Below are 21484 nucleotides of genomic sequence, written 5' to 3' on the forward strand. Positions count from 1 at the left end.
AAACACATTTTTTCATTTCTGAAGGTATTGCATATGTAGTCAGGTATTCGATAAAAGTAGCATCAACAGAATAGTTCTAAAGCGATATAGGACGAAGTGAATATAACGAACAGTGGTTAATCTCACCATTACTATAAAGAATACAAATTTAAACGTTGGACGAACACGGACCACCTGTATATGTCAAAGGTGGGATAAGATGCCTAGGAGGAGTAAGCATTACCTGTAGACCACTCATACCCACCGTGAGCTTTATATCTTGATCAGGTAAACGGAGTAATCCGTAGTTAAAATCAGTATCTAACAACGGCCTAACCATTAGTATGAAACACGTCAGACACTATCCCACCCAATGCCATATTATATTTGCAAACAGATCATTATAACGACCTTAGAATTTTGAAGGGGGACTTTGGGTGAGACTGTTGAAACCCCTGTAACATTAACAAATTTGTAAATAGCCTGTCTCCATTTAGAAATTGATCATACATACATACAACATTTTCTCCCGTATTGAATCAGAGCAGGAATAAAACACCATCTACAAGTTATATGAAGTATTGTATAGGGATTTGGGAGATAAGAACACCATCTACAAGCTATACGAGATATTGTTATTTGGTTTGTTGACGATCGAGAAGCTGAAGTCATCCAGTTTGATAGAAATTTTAACTGTAAGTTTACCTATAATGGCAAATAAAATATTAAAGAAGAAGTATATGTGGCTTGTTTTTTCCTGTCCATATCAAGCAAAGTGAGTGAGCATTATTTATGAATATAAAAACAGGTCCAGTAATGAAAGAGCGTAATTCGTGTCCATGGGGATTTCAACAAACTGTTGGAAGACATGATCGCCAAAGACTACGAAGATATTGTTAGTGACTAGCTCCATCATATTTCCCATATCATCTTCAAAGGAATTGTTCGTAGAACCAGAGTGGTGATTAACAAAGTAAATGTTTTAATCATTGAATAATAGCTGAGTTTCATTTTTATTGAAACATTGTCTATGATGTTAAAACCTTAGTTTGTAAATTATTGTGAGGAATGGTGCTGTATATAGTGTTGAAAAGTCGAATATTTTGTAATTTCCAACGATCCTTTTATTAAAAAAAAGATTATATGTACTACCATTTGGTCTTAACAATCACAGAAGATAGATATTGCATGCTCCCTTCCATGTTTAACAACTTTTGAAAACATATTTCCTGTAATCCCTTTCGTTACTAACACTCACATGATACAGATAATATACATTCTCTCCTGTAACAGAATACAAAAATAGAAGATTTTCTAGAAAGGGGAACATATCTAATAAGAAATATAACCAATGTCACAACCTGCTTCTATATAAAAAAGGCAAGATGAAAATATAACCATTTGTTAGTGTTACTATATCTAGATCACTGGTTCAAGCTAACCACGATCGAAGATCCGCCTTTGTCACAAGAAAGTAAACTATCATATAAAACATTTTTTCAACAAGAAATGACTACTTATTATAGTTTTCACGGCCACTACAAGTTCAAGGGTATCTCCAGATCTCTTGAGGAATGCTTTGTACACACACCCGAAGTTTGCTGAAATCGAAAAAATACACTGATGAAAAAAGTAGAAACGCATAGTAATACTTTTTGTATGATTTTCAAACAAAGTTTTCATAGATATTCTTTTTATATCTAGAATGAATCTCCTAATTATTTTTTTTCTTTTTCCATCTTACTCTATTGTGTACTGGATATATATTCTTACATAGAATTTGAGGACAATAAAACTTGTATTTAAACAATCTTAAATTCAATCTCTGTAACTCTCGATTGTTGTGAGTTTCTAATGTACATGATTCAGGCACCGGTAGTCTATCAAATTAACGGCATTTCAATACTTGGTTACATTGTTTCTAAATAAAGCATTTCTTTGAGAAATGATGATCAATGTCACACGACTATAAACAGGTGTGTCACAATTTGCTGTTACAAGATATTTCAATGTTGTACAATTTGTGTATCAAAGCACAATATCTCGCGTTTGGAACAGACATCAACAGAATGATTCAACAAATGATCGTCAAAGATCAGATAGAACACACGTGACGTCAGCAGTACAGGATCACTTCATCTTATTGCGTCATCTATTAACAACAGTGTCATCTACATCATGCACGTGCCATCCCTGTGAGTCGCATAATATCATATCAGAATATAGGCAATTGACCATGAGATGTTGGTAATAGAACGGACAGATCCGTTCCTGGCATGTGGACAGCAATATCATATACAGAAAGGACAACATTGGTTCAGATACAGGGTACTTCGACAACCAAATGCTATACTGATGAAATACTAGAGTCACATATGATGTGATGTTCTGTTAAGATACGATGTCCAGGTCATACAAAGCACTAGATTTGAACCCTATAGCACATGCATGGGACGGACTTTATAGACGCATCTGCGAAAGACAATCACAAAGACAGTCTCAAGAGAGGTTTTAGAGATTTAAATTGCGTCAGGGCGTTGCCAAGCAGTCATTGGTTCTGGTGGGGACACATTAGATATTAAACAGTCTTGGAATATCTTGAACTATTAATTACTGTAATCAAATATCAAGTATTGCTCATGTATTATAATGAATTTGAAATTGTATTGCACATATGTGTATCTGTGTGTGAAGTTTATCAGTATATCTATAACGGGTTTAAAATCGCAATTGGTAAAGATCGAGATTTTCTCATGTTGAAGCAAATTGGAGTCGTATTAATTCGTAGACAAGAATATTTAAATCATACCCCCAACAATTCCTCTACCTATGATTTCCAAGTGCTATTTCAATGTTATTCGAAAATCAGAAAATCATTCACAGTGTATTGTTTGTGCACTTGACAAACTTTCGACACAAATGGATATTATCAAACAATCGTCACAACTGGACTAAATTAGAGACTGAACGCATCACATAAATGCATCTACAGATGCACATGCATAACATCATGTTGATGAACGTTTTCATAATTGCGTATCGTCTTCAGTGTACTACATCGCGTCTTTACTGATTTAAATTGAATTCTGTTATTCATTTACACCCATACACGAATATCAATTTACAATAAATTTGACCTTACGATAGGGAAACTACTGTTTTCTACAAATGAATTGAAACATATTTGAATGAAAATACAGTTGCTCAGAAAGTATTGTATCTATGTTCAGATAACAGGAATGTTTTAAGCTATCGTCATCAAATTTTAAAGAATTATTCATTGAATGTTAAATGTACAGAACTTTCATTTCATCGAATATAGCGAAAATGTTCTCCGCGAATGCATTCCCTGCAATATAAAGTATCAAACAAGAAAGATTCTAGTTGCATAGAACTCAAGCTTTTATCCCATTATCATCTCTTAATTCTTTTGTTGGAATGACAGACCCTTTGATGCATTGTGTCTAAGCAATGATATATGTACATAATATAGATGTATATCATTTTTAAAATTCAAGAAAAATAAGCAATCATATAAAAAAAGCTTTACCGTACATGTACAATATATTCGATATACTATCGTACGCATCCAAAGATAAGATATTAACAGGTCCTCCTAAAGATGTTCAACTGTAGCTCGTCCTAAATTAGAGCAATTCCGATCAAATCGTATAGAATATCCATCGATCACAAGGTTCTGTTTTTCAAGCACTGCAACCGTGTCTTTGAAATCATTATATAGGCCTCCAAACGCCTGCTCCAGTTTCCCATTGAAATTTCCAACGTAATTTAAAACTGAAATATGTAGTGTAATACTCGGAAGAAAGTTGGAACAGAGTAGAAAGACAATGCTTTATCATTGACGTCGCCATTTTCCTCTATGTTCTGGTGTACTATGAAGTGACTTGTTTTCGCGGGGATTCTATTTTCGTGTTACGCAGAATAAGAAAAAACAGTGCCTTATTCGTGTCTCTAAATGTTCAGGTTTCAGTTTTTAGTCGGTCTTCTATCAGTTCTAGTATTTTACATTCGGATAGAAAATAAGATTTGCAGGTCTTTACCACAAAATAACTAGAAATGGTACAAATGATTTAACAACAATGCATACTTCAGATTGTTTTCTCAATTATTTCTACAGTCTAATAAAATTTGTTTGATCAAATATACCAAATACATACCCTTTGTAAGATATGGGCATGATGGGAAAATTCAAACCCTTTTTGGAATTCATCTCTGAAACCTGCAGATATATTTCTTTTTTCAAATTGTAGCAACATTATTTTTTGTTGCACAATTGTCTGATTTATACAACACTACAAAATTTTAGCATCTTACTGTGCATTTATGGACACCCATTAAGCTGAATTTCATGATTTATTATAAATAACAAAATGGCACTTAAAATTAAGCAATAAGTAAGCTCCGAATCAAAGTGGATATTTAATCCAACATGCAGATCTTTAGTGGATTGTCTTTATTGTGGAGATCATAATTATCAGAAAGTCACATGAAATAGAATCGAACGGAGATATTTAAAGAGACACTACAGCTTATTTTCCACATTTTAATGAAGTGTTTTTTAAACCATATATTGATAAAATGATAAAATTCACATCGATACTGACAATTTTGAACATTTGGGATGCATCAATTTACTCTCAACTGCGCGTTGAAGATCGTCCGGAATTCAAAGGTTTCTTCATGCTGACTCGGACTTTTGAATGCTTATTTACACCACGTGGTTTTGAATGACAGCAAAGGTGTTGTGTAGGAAATTATCTAAATTCCCCTTCAAGGGGGTCCACACTCACCTTTCAAGTACATAAGATTATTCCCTGCTCCTTATAATAACTATTAAATTATAAATAATTATTTCAACAGAAACCCTTCCATGTTCCCATTGACCGATGTTTTTACAACTAACACGTGTCGTGTTCAGATTAAAAATAGCACGTACTTACTTTTAAACGTAGTGTCTTCGCAGCTAGTCTCAATGGCAGATTTAGGGGACCAGTATCCCCCTCCCTTTTTACGCCACAAATTGTGAATGAAAATCAAAATTTTGCACCCGAATGGCCGATTACTTTGGCTAATCTTTGACTTTCACACCCCTCTTCGGAAATCCTAGATCCGCCCCTGAGTTACATGCGTTTCTCCGAGCTCTCTGTTTTCCAACGGTCATACTGATCCCTAGGTAAATTTTATTTCACGCATGAGTTTTATCTCATTCTATTTTTACCCTTTTTTTACCTCTTTTCTCACAGAATCTGTCAAAATGCTAGATCTATCAACAACACTTTCTCTCACTGGACGACATGCTGCACTGTTTACTGTCTATGCGCATGCGTCTGAAGACTAAAAGGAGGAGACTCGATATTTTTTGTATAGGCCATCATAAAGTATTAATTTTTACGTTAAAACGATAATTTTTAACTTTAGATAAGTGTTATTTTCGTAAAGTTCATACTTTCAACAATGCAACAAAAATTGAGAAAGCGCTGGGAAAATTGTCATTTCATGATTTTTGCGCAAAATGAGCTGTAGTGTCTCTTTAAGAAATAAATTGTACGTATGTATGTTTGAAAATGTATAAAGGTATGACTACGACACTGGGTATTTTATGAAATGCGTTTGTGCTTCATGAAAAGTATGTCGGCTTGAAGCATTGCAGTTAATACCTTAGTGTATTTACGAAACTGAAAGTATGTGAATGTTTTGTACAAACAATAAATTGCTTTAGATCACAAATTAGCAGCATTGAATAAGCCATTCTAGCTATTTGAGTGCATATAACTTGATATATTCAGAAATTTATAGGGTCATGTACATTGTACATGGTCATTGGAGGTTTATTGTTGTGACGTGTATCCCGAAATGTAAATTTTTTAACATTAAAAACCACAATATTCAACGTCATATTAACAAAAAAGTATAGAATATATGAAAAAAAGAAAAACATTTCTAGAAAGCCTATATCCCAAAGATTATTATATACAGAAATTATCAATATCCTAGGCTAGGCCATTTTTCATCGTTCGTGGGTCATGTTCTTTACCCCCGTAACAAGGTTATCTGGCTGAAAATGCTACATTCAGTGTCCTACACGTCAATTGTAATCCGACTAAACTCGCTATGAGTTAAGTCCTGTTATTGAAATGAACAGAGCAAGTATTTGTTGTTCAGACAAAGAAACATAACTCTTGCAATCAATTGAATTGCACGGTTTTGACACTATCCCCCCAAATACCTATTATGACACTTTCCCTTTTTCTAATCCCTGGGTATATATAGTGTACAAGCGCTAATTGCCAGTCCTTTTTGAGTTGCATGTCAACGAAAATCCAAATTGAACAAATCTGGAATTTCAATTCAACACCATCACCCCGTCCTCGAATGATTCACCATATAATTGGGTATAGTAAAAACATATCTAAACTGCGGTACGTATTTACGTTCAATTATTTTTGCTTAATTTGACAGCTCAACGTTTTTCTTCATGATTTTTACGAGGCGACTCGCTTCATCTCTACCGCCATATTGTACACGTCGTGTATGGCATCATGGTCGGTTCCTTTGATATTATCGAATTAACTCTTAAGGGTTGCTATTCTATTCCCATACATCTACTGTAATATTTAAGCATTAATTTTGTTTATTAAGATCGTAAAATTTATATTTAGGCCTACTTAGCTAACCCGACAACACTTGCTGATTCATATTATTCCTCTGATAATATTGTTCAACTTCGTAGAAAATGTTGCGACGTACCAAGCGCCCATCTAAATCGCCTTACGCTAGACCGGCACAACATCCAGTTCTTCGGTCATTGCCCACACAGAATCTGACCCCTGCAATTCCAACCCGGATTCAGCCCCGTTCGCCATCAAGTCAACCCCAAAAGGAGAACCAGATGGGCATATAGGACACAGCTATCATTTAATCACAAAGGTAGCCTCCCAGCCTAATAGCAGAAACCACCGCACTCACACATCCACCGACGACACCCTTCATAACAGGTAAAATCCTTTTTTCGTAATTTTATTTCACAGTATTGATGTTTTGCTAGCATTGTTTTGATATTACCTGTCTTAATGCTAGGGTAATTTCCTTTTACTTCTTTAATAACACGCTGTATCATTTTTATTGTGTGCAGTGCTTAATGGTTATTTATTATAATATAATTATTATGCGCCACCCCCCCCCCCCTTTGAAAGAAGAGGGGCATATATTAGTTTGCACCTGATGGTTGGTAAACTACGTGTTGTCCGCTGAATATCACCAATTACTTCATCGTAATGATATTTGATATGGGGGTTGTTCACTTGGTTATGAGTTGACGAGGACCCCTATTGTTTTTCCGGTGAAGGGACAATATTCTCTGGACATAGGAAGACCTAGTCTGCTCAATATCTTGAGAACCCTTTGCTTGACAAACATCAAACTTAATACACTGGTACATCCCAAAGAGTAGATGACCCCTATTGATTTTGAGGTTACATGGTCAATGGTCAAACTGGACATATAAATTATATACTGACCACTCAATGTCTAGAGAACCCTTTGCTTGACAGGCATCAAACTTCGTACACTGTTACATCGTCAGAAGATGACCCCTCTTGATTTTAGGTCACATGGTTAAAGCCCAAGGGTCAAACTGGACATATGTATATAGTGACCACTCAATGTCTAGATAGCCCTTTGCTTGACAGATATCAAATTTGGTACACTGGTGCATCTTCAGGAGATGACCCCCCTTGATTTTGAGGTCACATGGCCAAAGGTCAATGGTCAAACTGGACATAGAAATATACTGTCCAATCAATATCTTCGTCAGACATCAAATTTGGTACACCGGTACATCTTAAGGAGAAGATGACCCCTATTGATTTTTAGCTCACTTGGTCAATCCACTCCTGACATTGGAAGATATTGTCTGCTCAATATTTCGAATTATTACTATCAATCAAATTAGGCACGTGTATACCCCTTTTCAATTTTGCACCACGTAGGCATATATGTTTTACAAACACATCTTGTTATTACAATCATTACTGATGAACTTTGGGTTCACGTTCCTCAAGCCATCAAAGATAAAATTTGGGCAACGCATTATGTCAATTTATCTAAACTCTTGAATTCGCAATCGCACAGCAACCATGATACGCACAAATTTTCAATCATACAAGGTCAATTAGTTCTCGAACCCAAGATCAAACAAAACAAAATTCCCACGATTCATAACTCCATAGATGGATTTTTGATATTTGCAAGTATATATTTAGCTAGGCACCCTTCTGACATCCAGTGGAGCTAAAATATATTCATGCCATTCGCATAACACATGATCGTAACACTAGTTCTAATCTCGAGTACGATAGGTATTCAGGCCAACAACAACAACAACAACAACAAAATCCCTCAACCTACTTTGGTTCCATGGATGCTGAGTTATGGCTCATGTATATATGCAATCCTAGGTTTCCTACCAGGTAACCCTTCAAATCAGTCAAAAACCACAGACACATTGGTACATTTAAATATTCATTGTTTGATTCAAAATATTCTGTGAATTATGGATTCATTGACCTCAAGTGTTGCGATCATCACTTTAAAGGCCCATGCCTTTAACCACACAGCATCAACATATCAAATGGGCATAAACTCTCTTCAAACTTTCGTACCAAATACGAATTCCAGCTATGTTGGCCCCCACTAGTTCACCAGTGTATCAACAATATTGCTTTCTTAAGTGCCACCTAAATATTGTTTTCAACAGCTACGTGCACTAGTTAAAACATTCAGTTAGAGGGCGGTATCGACAACACAAAACATTCATAGTAAGCTAAATCCTACAGGGATTCCATAGGCTGAACCTAATAAAGTATGCCCGTTTCCCTATCACTCTTCGTATACTGAACCTAGTTAATATCTATCCTACCAATAGTTTGTTCAAGTTCATACGAAGCCGCCACGTTTCCCATCGCATTTCAGTTGGCATTTGTTGCATTGTTGCAGGTTGTTACTAGTCATGCCGCTCCTACACTATTGTACAATCACGTATCAATAGGCGATGCACATATTTCGTTGTTTATAACTGGCTCAAAACACCAATGCAATAGGGGCTCTACGTTGCACATTTCACTCAACTCACGAGCAGATTCATTGTTCAAGCACATGCACAACTTTTTGTCCATTTGACCAATCACGTGGCCCATTTTACTGCCACCTTAATGTCAAACCCTCACAAATATCAACTTGCATCATTATTGCACAGGCCTATTGAATTCATCGGTCTAAATCCCCAACACGAAATTGAGGCTAGAGGCAGATGGAAACGTGAATTATTTAATGCCTTTATCAGAGCCTAAAATTTAAATTAAGTAGACCTGCAATATTGTGTGTCCTAATTCAATACTACTCTCTGGATTATTGCTCAATTGAATTAAGGCGTCCCATACAAAAATAAAGTAAAACAGATGCATAAAATGGCCTTTCGTGTTTTATATGGAAAATATTTAATGGAAAATATCCGAGAACGAAACGACGTTTAAACCGATACCCAGTAGGCTTCCATATATTTTCATCGAGGCATGTGTTTATCATCACGAGACTATCACGTGACATTATATATTTAGAACCAACAAAAATTATTGTGATAATTACAAAAGTGCAACGATATCGGTTATATACAGGCCGACCCTTTTAATATTGAAAAACAGAGCCTCCTTTACATTAACTGAAAAGTTTTGGGAGCAAGTTCTCCGATAGAAGGAGGGAAGTTTAAAATGCATCTAATGCAGCATATTTCTTAATTTTCGAGAGTATGCAAGAGTTTATCAGATGCGGAAAGGGGTTTCTTTTTGTGTCAGAAGTTGATCTCAACACTTTTCTGATATATCAATGTAATAAGCATATGAATATATAAACATCAAGCACCACCATACACTGTACATCGTTGCAGTTTTACATTTACTGCAGCTGGTCACAATAATTATGTAAATTAAACGCAGTGCTAATCCGAATCAGGGGCGCGTTTTACAAAAGACCTTACGATTTACGACCAACTTTACATACTGGAATTTTCCAGTTTATTGTAAAATAGTTCACTCCAAATGCAAAAGATCTTTTTTAAAATGTTGAAAATTAAGCCTCAGAAAAGTTTTACTTCACTCACTCAAAGTAATAACAGTGTAATACAATTTAAGACTTGCGACTTTGTCGTAAGTTGTTTTGTAAAACGGGCCCCAGGAGAATATGTAGGGGCGATTTCAAGGTAACAATATAAAATGAACATCACCTTCGTGCAAACTAGATATGATAAATGCAGAGTGATTTGATATGAAAAAAAAAAAATATGATTATATGATAAGCATTTGACAAGAAAATTTTTCCGGTATACTGCTTATCACTTGATAACGGTAGTAAATAACGACATACTATTATGACACTTTCCCCGCGATACAACTGTAAGAACTTGTACGTCGTGACGTACGTTTTTATTGTGACATCATATGGTGCGAAGTGCATCAAGGTACATTTATATACAGCACTGTAATTCTTCTCGGGAAGCCTTAACTGAACTGAGTGCCTCTTCCATTATTCATTATCCTGCCCGCCGTGTATGTATTTACTACAGCACATCTTTTTTGTGTGGTAAGAGTGGTATGGTGTGGAAGGAGGTGGAACCTATTGTTGCACAAAGGGGCAAGCCTGATGTTATATCAATTAATTAATTGGGGAGGGGGCCATATTGGTACCATTGGCTAGATTGCAAAAATTTCTGAAATTAACTATTGTCAGGATGACTATTTACAAACTTCTTCCACAAACTCGGTTCATATCGTCCCAGATCCTCCCCAGGCATTACGATACACATACGTTCTCAATATTGCAGCAGACAACACACGTACGAATATTATCAAATCTTTAGCTCCATTCGTAACATCACACAATGCCGAATATATAAAATACCTAGGTCTTCAACAATGCTCTTCCAAATTTCACAGACACAGTATGCAATGTCTGATATTGCTCAGGTTATGTTTTTAAACATTATCCGGGATGTATTGCTCAGCTTTGTCCAAAGAAACGCTACAATATTTCCTTAACCTAACTACTATTTAATAAACAGTCTCCCTGTCATGGCTCGAGCAAAATTTTGCCCGCTTGTGGCGGATTTCTTCATGTACGTTAACATTTCTTATACATACATGAAGACATATGGCCGAATTTTGCTAAGCCTGCCACGGATTTTGTTTCAGTCCAGGTCCGTTGCCAATAATTGGGCTTATTGACATTGAATGATTGATTGATATATTGATTGATTGACACATTTGTGGATTGAAATATTGATTGATTGATTGGAAATATTGAATGAATTATTGATTGATATATTGATTGATTGACACATTGGTGGATTGAAATATTGATTGATTGAAAATATTGTGTGAATTATTGATTGATTGACTCAGACATGCATGGACTATTGATGCTACAACATAAGTATCCAAAAGTTGTTGTAGATCATGCATTTCATTACAGAGTGTATATGATATACATACTAATGGTTTGTATTGATATGAACATTGTCGTTGAATTGGAAATATGTTTTTATTAAGTAAAGCCATGACAAAGACTGCCAATACGTGTTATCGTTCTGTTCTATTGAATTAACCCCTGTCACTTCCAAATACACACCCATGATAAAACGATCATAACGTTTTCATAATAAAACTTTTACGAGTGAAAATTTGGAATTAGTTTCATATAATGATTACTGGATTTTAAAATTTATTATTTTTTTATCATTTGCTGCTAGTAAAAAATCAATTTCGTTGGAATGATTGATACATCTAACTTGGGTAGTATACAAACACCGTATTCACTAACACAGTTTTGGAAGCTGTGTTTTATGCTCCGTTTACCTGATCAAGATATAGGGCTTGCGGCGGGTGTGACCGGTCGACAGGGAATGCCTACCCTTCCTAGGCACCTGATTCCACCTCTGGTGTGTCCAGGGGTCCGTGTTTGCCCAACTATCTATTTTGTATTGCTTATGGGATTTATGAGATTGATCACTGCTCGTTATCTTCACCTTTATGCATACGAAATGTGTCCTGTGTATAAATATTCTTTATTGCATCATCTATGCAAAATTGTTATTTCTATAATTTTCAACGATCTAAAATCATGTCGCTTTAAAAGAAGTGATAGTGATATAAGGTTGGGCAAGTCCTTCGTATTACAAACTTGACTTGATTTTATGACCTTTTTGATAAGAATAAACAGTTCGTATGTAACGTACGTTGTAACATGACTTGATGACATTTGCGATACGAATTTGGGATACGTCGGTAAGGAAATTAGAATCTTCAACATAAAGACTATAAAATGGCATTGTTAAAAGACTCATTATAGAAAATGCACTTTTGGTATCAGTTACAAATTGAAAATATATATTTATGTAGTAATATTTCATTATGACCTTTAAAATATTATGGGTGTTTATATCACCTGATTCGATACGCAAGAACTTGCTCTACGTATGGCAATGTTTTAAATCGAGGTAGGTTACTACTGACGAACAAGTTCATGTTACTGGGGTTTCAGCAGTCTCGTTTAAAGTCAGCAGTTCGCAAATTCTATCATAATGGTCGCAATAACGATCTAGTTTGTCAATGCAACCTGTCAGTGGGTCAAATGTTGTCTGACGTGTTTCATGTAAGATCGTTTGTTACATTCTGATTTTAACTACGAATTGCTCTGTTTACTTGATCCAAATATATGACTCACGGAGGGTGTGACTGAACGACAGGGGATGCTTATTTCCCCTTGGTACATGACTGCAGCTCTGATGTATCCAGGGGTCTGTGTTTGTCCTTCTCTTAATGTTATATTCCTGATAGGAGTTATGAGATTGATCACTGTTTGTTATGTTCACCATTGCATTTATTTTACTTGGATATTATGATTTAGTGATAATCATAGTCACAGAGTAGTGTTCATGAGAATTATTTACGTATGAAAATTGAAAACAAATGCATGTTTCAGTTGATTCGATCCCAATACTCATCGAATAGTATAATATTTTGTAGATTGTGCAACACGTCGTTAACTTATGAACAACTAACCATGGTAGCTCAGTGGTATAGCGTTCGCTTCATAAACGGAATGTCGTGATTTCGAGCCCCGTTCGTGCCATGGCGGTCAAACCTTAGACGTTAATATAGGTAGTGATTGTTCCTTTGCCAAACGCTCGACATTTAGAAGTGAGAATCATGGGTCTTTCGGGTATGATCTTAAAAACAGAGGTACTGTGTCACGGCAGGAGTTGGCACGTTAAAGAACATTCACTGCTACGATCGTAAGCGCCAACCATAGGTCTAAAGAACCAGAGCCAAAGTACTAAAATTTGCCCTTTCGCCAAAATAAATGATACTTTCACAGTTGATGCGCTCGGATTTATAGGTTATAGAACAATTTATTTTACAACTATATCTTTTCTAGTTTTCGTTTTACAGTCGTTTAAACTTGGTGTTGTTTTTCAACAGAAAAGCTATATAACGTCATGATGTTGACGTTATGAGATTCACAGTGTAATGCACAAATAATGGACTCATAGGTTAATATATATTTTTGGGGCTTATTCTGGTTGTTAATCACAATTGTTTAGGAACTTGTATATTTTCTATCACGATGTTTAAATTTGTGATATATCCCCCCTCCCCATTACATAACACTTTACAATTTTTTCCCGCTGTATTGGACATAAGTGAAAAATCGTGATCAAAAATTAAAATTCCTTGCAGTGAGAGGACCACAGCAAATAGTATTGTTTTACCGTCTATCTCAAAGACGAGTTTATATTTTCAAGTTGCATATACATGTATCTATTCGTATCAATTTCCATTAAAATTTATATTAATTAACGATAAAAAAAAAAAGAGAGACAACTATATAATTTTGGTTAAACTTGAGTAATTATAGTAACTAATTAGAAAAATGGATTTTTTGAACATCCACCTCGTAAACCATTAAAAAAAAATAAATAATAAAACACGGTGGACCTTTAAAATTGTCGGCACCTCTGAAGTCTTAATTTTCTGAGCGAGGTAGACCTTTAAGTCTACGGAGGATCTAAGTGGATATCTGACATATGTGCCTCCTTTGTGCCACCGTGCACCTTCGTGTGATAAATAAATAAATAAATTTATACTAAACGAAATATTATAGTGGGTGAAAATTAAAACGTATAAAACAGCGACTTGTATATATTCATATCATTTAATGATGTATATTATTGTAAATTTGAAATAGTAATTTCAATTTAAAAAAATGTACCTTCACTGTCTATCTTTAAAGAATTATCATACTGATTTAATACCTTACTTAAATTGTTTACGTGTTGGAGTTTGCTATTCGAAACAATTCATCTTAATTACTCTTAAGTTATGACGTTCGTTATGTATTGATTTTTCACGTTTATATGTTTGAAGCAGATAAATTGTTTTTAAAACCCCCAGAAATAGAGTCGACAGTGTCGTTAAATGGATTTTAATTATCTCTAAGTAGAAACCTCAACATGTTTGTATATCGGGATTATTTCTTGTAGATAGATATATCAAGATATTGATGCATATCCGTATGCAGACTTCCCCGCAGACGTTCACACTTTTATGAAACGCCCAAATTCTCGACATCCCGTTCACAAACACCTGTACGTGTTAGTCGGCACATAGTTTCACAGCACGAGCAGCACGAGTTCACCAAATAAGAGAAGGATCATTTGACTTTGAAAATGAACAAACGAATATCACATGGTATAAATTGGCAATGATTTCAATTTGATAAATACATGTAGCATGAATTATACTAGGTCAAAGAAATGTGGACCATAAAATGACAAATAAAAGCTTTGAGATTTGGTCCATTGTGCTCTTTGTGGACTGAACAGCTGAATATTTGTTATCGAAGATGGAAAAAATTATTTTAAAAATGCCTAGATTTTCCGCTTGCAAAAACATGCATTACGGTGGTAAAAAAATTCTAGTAAATCCAATGAAGTTGTAGTAATATAGATTATATATCTATTTTATTTTTGACTGAGAGAGCGTTAGATAGCTAGGCACGTAACATCGGTTTAAAAAAGAGAGGGGGCAGTCCTAACTTGCGCTAGCCGAATAATAATTTAACACGGAAAAAAGGGAAATTAAATATATCAGAATGAAGTGGAATGGTTAATTAGAATATTGTTCATTTCAAGATTTGATTAAACTTCCCGTACCTCTCTCTCTCTCTCTCTCTCTCTCTCTCTCTCTCTCTCAATTATAGATTCAGTACTGTTGTATGAATAGAAGCAATGCAAATCATCCAATCATTTTGTCTATATATATTTTTTTGTGTGTAAACTAGTTGCATTTGACACCGAGATTTCGAAACATCCTTACAGCAGACTTGGATGGGTCGATGTGGCGATCTATCCACTGGACACTTAAAGAAATTAAATTCGGGAGGGGGATTGGGACAGTTTGAGTGGATGAAGACCACCACCCACCACCGCCACCACACACATGTACATAATTTAAGGTTTTGAAGATTAGACAATTTAAGCACAATTTCCTGTTGCAGACTGGATTATTAAATTAAGATATATTTATTGGCAAAACACATGTCCAGTTTATTAATTGGCAAAACATATATAATATAGCATTCAGCCCGTCTGTCTTAATTTAATTTTACTTGTATCACGCAATTTGACTTGTTGAGCACGCTGAAAAAAATATTTGTTTATATTGTATAAATGTAACTTGGTATGGGGACACACCTCCTTGACAACCAAGACGACACTACTTTTCCTTTTCTAATTTTGCATTGGACAATGGAACACTGATACGTTGATAGGCCTTCGAAGTAGGCCTATGAAATAGAAAATCAACGAAATTAAACATGCACAATAAATACTGTATTGTCTTATCCCCCCTCCCCTAAAAAAAAAACAACAAAAAAAAAACAAAAAAAAAAACAACAACCGCATAGTCTTTGTTTACAAGTAAAGTTACATAAAAAAAATAAAAAAAACTCTTGACATGTACGACGATATCATATGTGAAATTAAAAAAAACCACCCAGTATATCGAGTATTTTCATAAGGGGGTTACTTGATCCGCCTATCGAAGCATATAATGCGTCATGAATGTCTTACAACAGATGACGTCATGTCTCATCGATAACATGTGGATTGCTATAATTATATCTATGAATTGCTTACATAATTTACTGTGTCGGATTTAACTGGCGGCAATGCTGCATGTTAAGGTAAGTCATATTGTAGTTTAAAAATGTTATTTTGAATTCCTTTTTGCCTGACCAGGTCATGCTAATATTCAGCCCGAAACTTGGATGTACTGTAAATCAAAGAAGGACTCGCTACCAATGTACGTAAAGTTAGGTTAAATAAAGCAGTTATTTCGAATGTTGACAGTCTAAAGCTGCGTAGTAACAATTTTGTAAAATAAATAAAGCAAAAATTATTCGATATGATATCAGTACCATACAAGAATACTTACGTGAAGCCTGAATATTTTCCGATATATCCCAAACGTGACAGAAGACGTCATGTACATTTCAGTCACTAGGCCCAGGCCTAACAGTTTCGGTAACTCGTTTCGTTCAATGATAATGTTTATGATAATAATGTAAAACTACCAAAAATTGTACACAGTTTTAAAGCAACGATGCAATGAAAATGCTTTGTGAACGACTTTAAAAGATGAAAACAACTAGGTATTGAAAATGAACATCTATAACCTAGTAAAAGGACAAAACAAGCTACAACCGAAAACTAGGCCATTAGGTGAGGGAATTTCCCTTGCTTTAAAAATAAACACCGAACTAAAAATGACCTATATACATGACACGAAATAAAAAACGTAGTTTCTTTCTCCATAAGATACTTAAAGCAGCCATATTATCTGTATAATTCAAGTTTAACACCACCAGCGCATTATAACCGTGATATTTTTCAGCAATCTGGAAATATATTTTTTTGAAAAATAAAAATAGTGCTCCTAGTTCGCCCTAAAATATTTTTCCATTTATGGTCAATTGAAAAGATGTATGTTATAAAAATACTTTAAATATTTTGGGCGAGATGAAACCAGTATGGCAAAACCTTTACAAAATAACCAGTTTTTGGTGAAAAATGACAAAAACCAGGTACCATATCCGGTTCCAGTATGTATACAGCTTTAGTTGTGCTCCTATTTTTAAAATCTAACATGTTTTTTTTAAACCCCGGATTCTGATACATATTTATAACACCAATACTCCTATTCAACATTAACTTTCATTTTTATATATCTTAAGGGCCATAATATGGGGTTTGTGAATCAGGTATGATATTTCACGTTTTCTTGATCAAAATAGAGGGCTCACGGCGGACGTGGCCGGTCGATAGGGAATGCTTACTCCTCCTAGGATCCCTCGACACACCAGAGGTGGGATATAGTGCCTAGAAGGAGTAAGAACCCATTTGGGACCTGTCACACCTGCCGTGAGCCCTATACATGTATCTTGATCAGGTAAACGAAGGTATCCGTAGACAAAATCAGTGTGCCAAGAACTGTCTAACAATCGGTATGAAACATGTCAGACAGCATTTGACCCAATGATGGGTGATAATGGCAAACTAGAGCGTTATAACGACCATAGAATTAGCAAACTACTGATTTGAAATGAGACTGATGACACCTCTGCACCATCAACTTGTTTGTCAATAGCCTGCCTCGGTTTGAAAACTGCCTATACACAGAACAATCTCTTGTGTATCGAATCAGTTGAGATATATACACACCATATGCATGTGATAATGAAATATTGGTACATAGATATTGGAAGTTGACGATGGGGAAGCTGAAATCATCCGCTCTGTCATGAAGTTGAGTTGTTAGTTTTCTTTTAATAGCTATTCTCGATAGAGTATCTAAATATGATGCAGAGGTGGACGACTCTGTGATGTCTTTATTTCGAGTTCACAGCGATATATCAAATCGACATATGAATGATAATGAGGATATTAATTGCCATGCATGCATTAATTTTGACGGTTATTAGCTTTCTATTGTAGCTACAAACACCAACGATATGTTCAAAATGAAAGTCTCCGTTTTGATGCTAGCACTGTTTCTGTGTTCACCATTGATTAAGTGTGAAGATGGACTGCAGTTACAAATGTCTGCTCTTAACAACAGACTCCAGCAGTTAGAAAAAATTGTATTCATGCAAAATGATCGCATAATTAACCTCGAAAAATCAAATGAGCATTTGAAAAACATTATCCTTGAGAAGTCTGAAAAGATGGACGATTTGGAAAACATTGCAAAGAAACTACAAGCTCAAGCAATACTGCCTGTTGCCGATAAAGATGTGGATATCACGATTGAAGAGTCAAATACAAGTAGACATTTGGTAGGAAAAAGGTCGGGTATAGTCAACATGCACGGTTCTGGGAATCTAGACAAAAGAGAACACATCAATCGACAAGGTACAATATCATCAGTGAGTGATTCTCGATATATATATATATATATATATATATATATATATATATATATATATATACGTTTCTATCAATGGTAGCGGTCTGCACTGGACTTGCTAGCAGATCTAGACATCAAGAATAATAGTATTTCGCAGATAATGATAGTTTGCTACAAATCAAAAAAGTTGTTTTCATATATTAATCAATAAAAGGAGTAATTTTAATTGAATATGTGTGGGTAATTTCAATTGGCACCTCTGAAGACGTCGTAGGAACTAAACCTTGTGTTATGTTTTTGAATTGTAGATCGCCTATTGTCTCCTCGTCCAACAACTGCTCCAAACGCCGTAGCTTTCTATGCTGTAATGTCCAGATCATTGACAAATCCAGGGGATCAACACACTTTTATCTTTGACGAAGTGAAAGTAAATGCTGGAAATGGATATCACCCACACTCTGGTATATTCATTGCTCCAAGCACAGGTATCTACGTCTTCACTTGGTCCATGCGTCTCATTGGAAACGAACACCATAGCGCCCAGCTCATGATTGATGGTAAAGAACATGGTGCAGTGTATCTTGCTGTTGGCGGAGACAGTAATAATGACAACGTCAGCGGCACTGGTGTTGCTTTCCTGAATCAAGGGGATGATGCGTTTATCAGAACATCTACCATTAATTTGGGCGGTATCGAGAGTGATATTTGGGGATACACCTCCTTTGGTGGATGGCTCATCAAATAGAACCTCAGTCAAGTTATCCCGAACTATTATGGTCTTCTTCTACATTGTCATACAGTATAAGGAACATGAGAAATTAATGCTTTTGTCCTGCTGTCGAAAAGAACGGTTAAATGAAAGTTAAGCATATGAAAGGGCAAAATTAAAGGATATAGCAACAGACTTGTAAATTGTTTGGTAACAGGAAGTGCTTAGTCATTATGGGGGAAATATAGTTATAATAAATATGTGCTAAATGGGATGCAATATGTTCATGGTATAGTTCAAATTAAAATTGTCCAAGTGCAACATAGTGAATATATATAAAACTTTTTTAAAAGGGAGTGATTGGCTTATCAATATGAATTGGCAATTTAGAAAAACGCATTTACGTTTGGTCCATGAATTAACAATGTGTCTGTATTTGTATTCATTTGTCCAGTGTCCAGTGTCAATAATTTGCATTTAGCTGGATTTTCTGATTTAGAGTTTTAATTCTCTGGAAACATTCCATTAAGCCTGATGAATACGCGGGTACATTAAGGCATGTACTTTTGAAAACTATTTTGGTTGTTTACATGAGAACATTTTGTATCATAACAACATGACAAACATGCGCTTCCGTATGGCATCAATGCATGACTGTTATAAATAGATCATGGATGTACCTTATTAGAGAATGGAAAAGCAGCACACTACCCCAGGATTTAAATATTGGTCTAACAGGCAATAATGACGGTAAAACACCAATAGTTTATCAGAATTATTGATAGAATCCTACCACTTTAGTAAGGAATAATTATTGAACATTTAAACAAGAAACCATCTAGCCTATGTTTTACATTTTGCACTGATGTTATGCATTTTCTTTGAAGATTTTCTTAACAGACGATTATATCAGTAATTCCCGTGTACATTGGTTTATGACCTTTCACACGGTGTGTAAAAACGCTCTAAAAGTGTGGGGGCCTCCGTGACCAAGTGATTAGAGCATCGCGCTCAAAATCACACGGCCTCTCACCTCTGTCGGCGCGGGTTCGAATCCTGCTCGTGCCGGTAAGTGAGAAAGTTTCCCAGTTTACTTTCGGAAGGTCGGTGGTCTCTTCCCAGGTGCATTGTATCTGGGTTCTCTCTTCCACCAAAAAAAAAACTGGGCGCCACCATATAACTGAAAAATTGTTGAGTGTGGCGGAAAACATAAAAAAAATAATTCAATCAATCTAAAAGTATGCGGCGTGGTGCGCTACTTTTACAGTTTTATCTCAGTGTGTGACAGAGGAAAATCGGATCGACATGCTAAATGGAATGTTGTCCCTGTTAAACAAAGTTGTCAATGAATGAAATCAACATACCTTCATAATATCAAGACATTCTAAGCGTTTTTCATATATCCCATGTCACACTGTATGTTTCAAATAATCCACATTTTGTTGACAATTTCACGGCACACCTTAATGAATTCTTTACATGTGTCAACGTCACTCGATGTTTAGTTATGACGTCTTCGGTTTACTTTCTTATTGATCAGAAATTATACGAGAGCAGTATATCATTTCGAATTTCTTTGGATCTTAGTTGCATGGTTTATTTTATGCATAAATAAAACTTACATAAAAATAAAATCGGATTTGATATATACTTAGCGACATACTTATTTCAATTATGACGTCACAATGTTTCACGGATTTTATCCCAGTAAAGATTTTCATAACCTGCCTTAACGTATCCGCGTATTGATTGATGTTTTCCGCCACGCTCAACAATTTTTTAGTTATATGGTGGCACCCAGTTTTTATTAGTAGAAGAGAGAACCCAGATACAATGTACCTAGGTAGAAATCATCGACCTTCTGCAAGTAAACTGGGAAACTTACTCACTTACCGGCGCGAGCGGGATTCGAACCCGCGCCGAGCAGAGATGAGAGGCCGTGTGATTTTGAGCGTGATGCTCTAACCACCACGCCATGGAGGTGAATACGCCCCTCCCACGTGACAATGACATTTCAAAGTCAAAACATGGTATTGATTAGTTTCTTGAGGTATAAAATGGAAATCTATAGAATGTATGATTTTTTCCCCCTTGCGAATGACCTCTGGCCATAATGCTTCTAACTACCTATCTTATTGAGACGTCACAGAAATGTATATTTTTGTCTCAAGGGGATGGCAACCCTAAGATATATGACATTATGAATAGAAGATTTTCTCCAGAACCTTTATCAGAAAATTGATAACGAATATAGATCATA

General features: G+C 35.4%; 1 protein-coding gene across 1 annotated transcript; it reads left to right on the plus strand.

Annotated features, from left to right (window-relative positions):
* The first annotated feature begins 6353 nt into the window (after window positions 1-6353).
* LOC125655207 (uncharacterized) lies at window positions 6354-19386 on the plus strand. Its single transcript, XM_048885402.2, has 3 exons — window positions 6354-6995; window positions 18104-18520; window positions 18824-19386. Exons 2-3 carry the CDS (start codon window positions 18121-18123, stop codon window positions 19258-19260), a joined length of 837 nt encoding a protein of 278 aa, XP_048741359.1. The 5' UTR covers window positions 6354-6995; window positions 18104-18120; the 3' UTR covers window positions 19261-19386.
* Window positions 19387-21484: the final 2098 nt, after the last annotated feature.

This window comes from Ostrea edulis, chromosome 7 (genome assembly GCF_947568905.1).
Source record: "Ostrea edulis chromosome 7, xbOstEdul1.1, whole genome shotgun sequence".
Classification (NCBI taxonomy): domain Eukaryota; kingdom Metazoa; phylum Mollusca; class Bivalvia; order Ostreida; family Ostreidae; genus Ostrea; species Ostrea edulis.

What these genes read in the sequence shown, in the direction of transcription:
- LOC125655207 (XM_048885402.2), top strand. Translation starts at nt 18,121, where the DNA reads ATGTTCAAAATGAAAGTCTCCGTTTTGATGCTAGCACTGTTTCTGTGT. An exon ending in AGAACACATCAATCGACAAG is followed by an intron (nt 18,521 to 18,823) that starts GTACAATATCAT and finishes TTTGAATTGTAG; the next exon opens with ATCGCCTATTGTCTCCTCGT.